The sequence below is a fragment of the Sphaerodactylus townsendi genome, linkage group LG03, assembly GCF_021028975.2.
Source record: "Sphaerodactylus townsendi isolate TG3544 linkage group LG03, MPM_Stown_v2.3, whole genome shotgun sequence".
Taxonomy (NCBI): Eukaryota; Metazoa; Chordata; class Lepidosauria; order Squamata; family Sphaerodactylidae; genus Sphaerodactylus; species Sphaerodactylus townsendi.
Window position 1 is genome coordinate 152,302,557 of NC_059427.1, and position 7,681 is coordinate 152,310,237.

The following is a 7,681-nucleotide window of genomic DNA, read 5'->3' on the forward strand; positions in this document are numbered from 1 at the left end:
TTCAGGGTGGTGGAGAATCCAACCCCAAACAGCATCACTTTCAATTTTGTTTTAACTGGGGACCCCTGATTCTCCCTTTAAGGTAGGTTTAAAAGAAGAATCTGAGCTCCCTAGTTTAAACACCTTTGAAAGTGATGCTGTTTGGGGGTGGATTCAACTGGAGGTGTTTTGTGAGAGATGATGCTGACATTAGTTTGGTAAATGTTTTGCTGGGGGTGATTTGTGAGAGATTTACGTGCTTAATACCCACTTGCACTGGCTTGGAGTTGTTTCTCAGGCTAACAACCTACCTCATAGGGTTTTTGTGATTAGGAAATTAGGAAAACAGTTGGTGGGGAGAGAACCATGTATGTTTTGATGGGAGGGGGAGGTGTTTTGTGAGCTGGTAAAAAATCATTGTTTGGTCATGGTGGGGGAGGGTGGCAGCCCATACGCCGGGGCAGGGAGGGGGACGCCAAACTCAGGTTTTGTCCCGGGCGCCAGTTTGCCTAGGTAGCCCCTGCTTGCTTCCCCCCCTTCCTAGGATTCCCTGCCTAGGATTCCCACAGGATATCCCCCTCCCCCCCCCCCCGCATAGTCCTGACCAAGACCTGCTTAGCTTTGACAAGGGGGCTGCCTTCCTTACACGCTCACCTGGGAGCGAGTCCCACTGACTTGCGAGGAAGCATGCGAAGGGGCCCGACGACCCTTTGTGGGGGAGCCAGTCTAGCGGAGAGGAATCGGGCGTCAGCGCCCGGGGGTGTCCCGCGAACAGGCACGCGGGGGGGGGGGCGCGTCGTGGGCGAGGTTCGCTGGGCCCGCATCCGCCAGGGGGCTGCCCGGCAGCCTCCCCTCCCTCCCTGATCGCGGGCCCGGTTCAAGGGAAGCCCCGCTCCGGCCTCTCCCCTCCCGTCCCTTTCGCTCCCCTCCCTCTCCGCTTGGCGCCGGGGGAGGGCGCGGGGCGGGGCGGCTCCCGGGGCTGGGCGCTGGCTCGCAGCCGGCCCGAGGAGTTCGCGAGCGGCGGCCGGAGTCCCCCTCCTGGAGCGCGGACGATGGCGAAGCCCCGGGGACTCCGCGGCCACCTGATCTGCTTGCTGGCCCTCCTGCTGCGCGGACTTCCCCGGGCCAGGGCAGGTAAGGGCGGGCGAGCGAGCGGGCATCTCTGGGGGAAGGGGGGCTCTGGCACCAGGGGGATGCCCCGCGGCAGCATCCCTTCCCCTGGAGCGCCAAGTCGGAGCTTCGGACAGTTTGTCTTTCTCAAGAGTTTTTGCAATCCCCCCCCTCTTTTTGGCCGCTCGCATTTGGCAGGCTGCGCTTTCTATTCCTAGGCAGTGTTTTTCTCCAACCTGGTTGAGCAACTCCCCTTCCCCCCAATTTGAGATCCGGACCGATGGTCCCTGAAAGAGCAGCCTCCTCTCCCTCCCTGTGCAGAGGAGCAGCAGGCAAAAGGTCCCGGGGTCGATCCCCGGTTCGGCATCCCCAGTTCAGGCTCAGGTCCGCCTGAGACCCCGGGGAGCGGCTGCCGGGCCGAGTTGACACCCTTGACTTTGATGAGCCCATGGCCCGATTCAGTTTAAAGAAGAAAAAGAAGACTTTGGATTTATAACCCCCATTTCTCTCCTGTAAGGAGACTCAAAGGGGCTTACAATCTCCTTTCCCTCCCCCCCCCCACAACAAATACCCTGTGTGGTGGGTGGGGCTGAGAGATCTCCCCAGTTGGCACAGTCTAATCTGGTTCCCCAGATAAGCCTCCACAGCTCAAGTGGCAGAGCAGGGAACCGAACCCGGTTCTCCAGATTCAAGTGCACCTGCTCTTAACCACAATGCTGCTGCTGCTCCATAAAGCTTCTTTATGGTCCCACCAAGTATTCTCCAGATGAGGTCGCAGAAAAATCCTGCCCTGCAGTTGGGTTCCCACAATCTGTGGAATGGGGCATGAATCCCAAGCGACATTTGCGCAGAACCAGGCATTCCTGACCTTCTTCTAAAATCTGGTGGATAAGAAACAGATCACTGGAAGGAAGCACAAAGATCAAATAGAGCAGCAGTGAGGATGCCAGGAAGATCATTTACTCTCTCCCTCCAACATGGGTTGATAGGCTTGGCTTTCAGGGGACCCTGGCCCCAGCCTGGTTTGGTTTAAGCAGGCAGCTTCCATCTGCCTCTGGATCCAACCCTCCTTAAAGGTGCTTCACTCCTTCCCAAGAAGACCTGGGGCACACTTGGAGAACCACTGCATAGATTAAATGACCAAATAATGAGCAGTCCTACAGAACTTGCTAACATTGGTTTTACGTAGGAGTGTTGTGGGGTTTACAAGCTATATGGCCGTGTTCCAGTAGCATTTTCTCCTGACTTTTCACCTGCATCTGTGGCTGACATCTTCTCATGCCAGCCACAGATGCAGGTGAAATGTCAGGAGAAAATGCTACTGGAACACGGCCATATAGCCCGGAAACCCCACAATGCTCCAGTGATTCTATCCGTGAAAGCCTTCAACAATACATTGAACATCTCTACGGGTTTTACGTACATTATCACTGTAGACTCTCCACTCCTCAAGCTGTTTTTGGTGCCAAGGGACATGTTTTATTTACATGTGCTCTTGGCCACAGCGTTATTGTTTCCCTATTTTTTCTTTTAAAAAAAAACCCCTTTGATTTTTTGCCATCCAAACCCCATGGGGTTTCCAAGGCCAAAGACGTCAAGAGGCCTTCCCATTGCCTCCCTCCAATTCAACCGCTCTGCCATCTGCTTGTTTGTTTTAGCGTCCATTTGCTTTTAATTTCAGCTGTATTTTTATATTCTCGTGCTAGTTGCCTTTAAGACAGCACCCGTTGTCTAAACGATAGTACAAAAATAAATAGTTTTCCTTGCTCACAGATGGTGTGATGAGAGGCCTGGCAAAGAAGTATGTTTATGTGTGACACAAAAACAGTTTGCCTTTCTCACAGCCGCACACGAGGGTTGTGTTGATTAACAGAGATGAGCGTAGCCCCACATTAGAGAAAATCCAGGGAGTCATTCAAATATGTGATTGTCAATATCCTCTTAAACAGCATTGGAGATTTTTAAAAAATGTACTTCTATTGTAGCATATGAGGATCACACTTAGTTTTTTTTTTTGCATTCACTTCCAAGAAGGGATGTGCTGTCAGCATCTGCTTTTCTTGGAATGTTGGTAGCTTTCTTACGGATCTACTCTGCAGGGTTGTTGGGTGGATTACTAAAGTTTGTTAGCTTCCCTGAGCATGGTGTTTTGGCCAGAGAGGGCAGGATATTAACTTAACTTAAATGAAATAAATAAAAAATCATCAGTGGGAAATGTTTCAAACAGCTCAGTTTAAATACAAACGCCTGTGATTACAAATGGTGTCCATCAAGAAATATGCATGACAGTAACCTTTGAAATGGGAGCTACCTGCCTAGGGATTTACTCAGGAGTCAGTGCACATCAGTTTGCCTTAGCGTCCCAAACCTCTCTTCCATTTGGAAGCACCTACATCACTGAGGAGGCGAATGGAAAGGGGATGCCTTCAGGCAGGTTTCTGTTGCTGGAAATGCATGCAGTTTTCGAATAACACAGAACTCTTCAGCAGAAAAAGATGTGTGACTCAGCAACTTGCATCCCTTTTTATCAGCCAGAGCTGTTACTAGGCAAAACACTTTTCTTCCACACACAGATCTAAAGATTTGGTTAAGGGCACTTCTGCACAACATGTTCTTGGAGGACCAGAAGGGTTTGTTGGATCCCTGGAGTACAACTGTGTGAAGCTCAGGTTCATTCTCAACCTCTCGTGGCTTACTGGCAACGGCCGATAGCCAGCATAAATAGCATAGTGTTGTGGTTTAAAGTATAAAACTTGGATTTGGGAGACTTAGGTCTAAACCTTGCTGGGTGACCTTGGGCAAGTCATATTCTCCTGGACTAGCCTACCTCACAGGGTTACTGTGAGTAAAAAGGAGGAGACAATGATATTGTAAGCTGCTCTGGGTCCCCACTGAGGAGAAAAACAGGTATCAACATCTAAACAAACCAACAGCAAAGCCTCTGTGATGAGCATGATTGTGAACCATCAGGAAAGCAACCATTTATCGCATCCCTCCAAGTGACAACATTCTGGCTTTTTTCCACTGTGGTCATATGTTTTTTTTTCTTGCACTCTGCTCTGGATTAATATTAAAAATGAAATAACTCTCTCCTTTGATGCAGAAGTCAAATAATACAGAGATGTTTTGCACAGCAAGCCAATTGGTATGCAAAGACTTTTCTTGTGCATGTGATAAACTTTGGCCGTGGCACTGCCTATCACTGGGATCATGGTGTGTGCTGCTGTCCTGTGTGAAAGTGTGGTGTAGTGGTAGACTGTCAGGCTAGGACTTGGGAGACTTGTGTTCAAATCCGCACAGTTCCACGAAGCTTTCCAGCTTGCTGTATTTTTTTCAGCTTAATCTTCCACACAGGACTTTTGAGAGGACAAAATTGAGAAAGGGAAAAACATGTTCACCATTTTGGGCTCTTGGGAGGAAGGGCATGAACAAAATGTGCTGAATAGACAGTCAGACAGATCTGGGTGATAAATGGCTTGAAGATTTCAGGCTGTCTCAGCTTTGCATAAAATGCTGAAAGATGCCCACATTTAATGTGAATGGCAGCCGATCATCTCACCTTTCCGATGTTTGCACCATCACATACATCAACCAATCCATCCGCCCTTTCTCCATTTCTTTCACACGCACATGCATACGTCACAGAGCATGCACACGATATCATGCATCTCCCATGCCTGCAGTCTCTTGCGTTCGCACACTGATCTACATGACAGTGAATATCCCCAGGCAGCGTGCTGACATTTGCACAGGGAAATATTAATGATGTCTTGTTCGGTCAGCAGATGTCTGCAAACAGAGATCTAATTCAGTCCATGCGGATGATCACTTCATGGTAACTGTTCATTGGCAGGACTTCAAGATTGTGACTTCCAAATTAGAGGCGAGCACATTTTAAAACTCTCACATTAATTTTCATGGACTTCACCACAAAAGCCTCTGTAAAGATGAAAATGCTGTGCTATTCTGCTGCAAAGGACTTACAGGACCATCCCAAATACAGTTGAACTCCTCTGAGTCCAGACAAGCCAACAGGAGAGGCGTACCACCCAGCCGGACATATGGGGTCAAATGTCCCCGGGCTGTGGGCATTCAGTCTCGTGGGGGGTAGAAAATCACCCTCACACCCCTCCTCCTTCACCCCAGGTCCATATACTGACTTCAAGACATGATGTAAAAAAAGTTGTTTGGTTGTGGCGGGGGATGGCGGCCGCCCATGGGGGGTGGGGGGTGGGCAAAAACTCAGATTTTGTATCAGGCTACATTTTCCCTAGATCTGCCTCTGGTCAGCAGGCATAGAAGAGAGTAACTCCGCATGAAAGCATGAAGCTGCCTTATACTGAATCAGATCCACAGCCCATCAAGGTCAGCATTCCCTATTTGGCAGCAGCTCTCCAGGGTCTCAGGCAGAGTAATTCACATCACCTACTATCTAATGCACAGGTGTCAAACTCGCGGCCCTCCAGATGTTATGGACTATGCTTGTTATGCATCATGCTGGCAGGGGGTGATGGGAACTGTAGTCCATAACATCTGGAGGGGCGCGAGTTTGACCTCTTAACTGGAGGTGCCAGGGATTGAACCTGAGACCTTCCGCATACAAGCAGACATTCTACTACTGAGCCATGGCTCCTCCCCTAGGAGATGCTGCTGTAACACAGGCAGCCATCCCTTCATGTTGATATTCTCCAGAGGGGTGCAAGGGGGCGGATGATCCCTTTGGATTGTTGACTGGTTCCGCTTTTCAGATACTTGCCGTTTTCAAACTTGGAATCTGCAGCACAACATTCAGTGGGTTTCCCCCTCTCTGACCTTCCTGCACATCCACACACTTCCTTTCCCCATGGCCGTTCCAAAGCCCTCCCTTTCCTCCCCCACCCCTTCTGCACACACGCCCAGCCACTGTGGGATCCTCCTGGCCAAAGCTCTTTGCCAGGGGAAACCAGCAAAAAAAAAATGTGCTTGATTAAAAACAACTGGAGGGAGCCGCCTGTGCACAGTTCTCCATCAGCCAACCCGGTTGCATCCTCTGCTCCACCTTTCTTTGCTTTTCCAGTGAATGTATCACAAAACTCCTCTGGCAGAGAGGTGGGACTTCAAAATGTCCTTTTCTCTCCTGCACTGAAGCCAAGAATATGGCTTAAACCAGGGTGGTCCAGGTTAGGCTAATCTCATCAGATCTCAGAAGCTAAGGGACCACCAAGAAGAAGAAAAAGATTTTGTATTTAATACCCCACCTTTCTGTCCTGTAAGGAGACTCAAGGTGGCTTACACGCTCCTTTCCCTTTTTCTTTCCACAACAGACACCTTGTGAGGTAGGTGGGGCTGAGAGAGCTCCAAGAACTGTGACTAGCCCAAGGTCATCCAGCAGGAATGTAGGAGTGCAGAAACACATCTGGTTCACCAGATAAGCATCTGCCACTCAGGTGGAGGAATGGGGAATCAAACCCGGTTCTCCAGATTAGAATCCACCTGCTCTTAACCACTACACCACACTGGCTCTCAAGGAATTCCAGGGCCTCTATGCAGAGGCTGGCAGTGGCATACCACTTCTGTAAACCTCTCGCCTTGAAAACCTCACAGAGTCATTATAAATTGGCTGTGACTTGATGGCATGACACACACACTTGATCCCTTTCGTCTCTCAAACTTTGGAGTCTCTGGAGTTGCCAGTTCCAGCTTGGGAAATTCCAGGAGATGGGCGGGAGGTGAGGTTTGGCAAGAACAAGGGAGAGTGAGGAGAGAGACATCAGATAGGTACATCATGTCATAGAGGCCACCCTCCAAAAGCAGCCCTTTTCTCCAGGTGAAATTATCTGTGTTGTCTGGAGATTATTTCAGGGGTTCTCCAGGCCCCACCTGGAGATTGGCAGCTCTAAACCTCTACAGCAGATACTGGCATAGATCTGAGGCAGCTGCAGGGTGGGGGATTAATAGGGTTGCCAACTCTTCTTGGGACATTCCTGGAGATTCTGCAGGAGGAGCCTTGGGAGGGCAGGGCTTGGTATGTGGAGGGACCTTGGCAGGGTACATTGTCATAGTGCACCCTCTGAAACAGCCACTTTCCCCAGGGGAAATTATTGCTGTAATCTGTAGATCAGTTGAAGTTTTGAGAGATCTCCAGGTCCCACCTGGAGGTTGGCAACCCTAAGATGCACACCCTGCTGTGTTACAGCAGCTTGCTGGATGTGAAATCCCACACAGAGGGTATCCAGACCCCAGAGAGGCCCCAAACTCTGAACCTGAGATGTGCCTTCCCCCTCATTCCAAGACTTGCTTCGACATGATGGGGGTTGAGAGAGAGGGGATCAAGGGGCCTTCCAGGCAGGTGAGCTCAGCGTCTGCAGCTGAAATGCCACAGGGATTGAGGGACGTCTCTGTCAGAAGGGAGTTGTGGGGTTGTGCTTTGTGCATCCATGCTTGTGCTGACAAGCTAACGGGTATCAAGTCATGGTCACGAGCTGAGAGGTGTATGCGCTGTCGTGCTTTTGAACACGCACCCTTTCTCTGTCTTTTTGTCCCTGTTAATCTCTGTTTGACTTGGGGACCTGCCAATGCGAGGAGATTCACCTGCTTCCCCAATGCCACAAGA

The 7,681-nt window shown here is 50.1% G+C and overlaps 1 protein-coding gene across 1 annotated transcript in view; it reads left to right on the plus strand.

The window, feature by feature from the left end:
* Positions 1 to 655: 655 nt before the first annotated feature.
* The window catches only part of LOC125427934 (collagen alpha-1(XI) chain-like), a 46,779-nt gene continuing 39,753 nt past the window's right edge, over positions 656 to 7,681 (plus strand). The window contains exon 1 of the mRNA XM_048487503.1: positions 656 to 1,113. Coding sequence (XP_048343460.1) covers positions 1,032 to 1,113 — 82 coding nt within the window. The 5' untranslated portion in view covers positions 656 to 1,031. The remainder of the gene's footprint in view (positions 1,114 to 7,681) is intronic.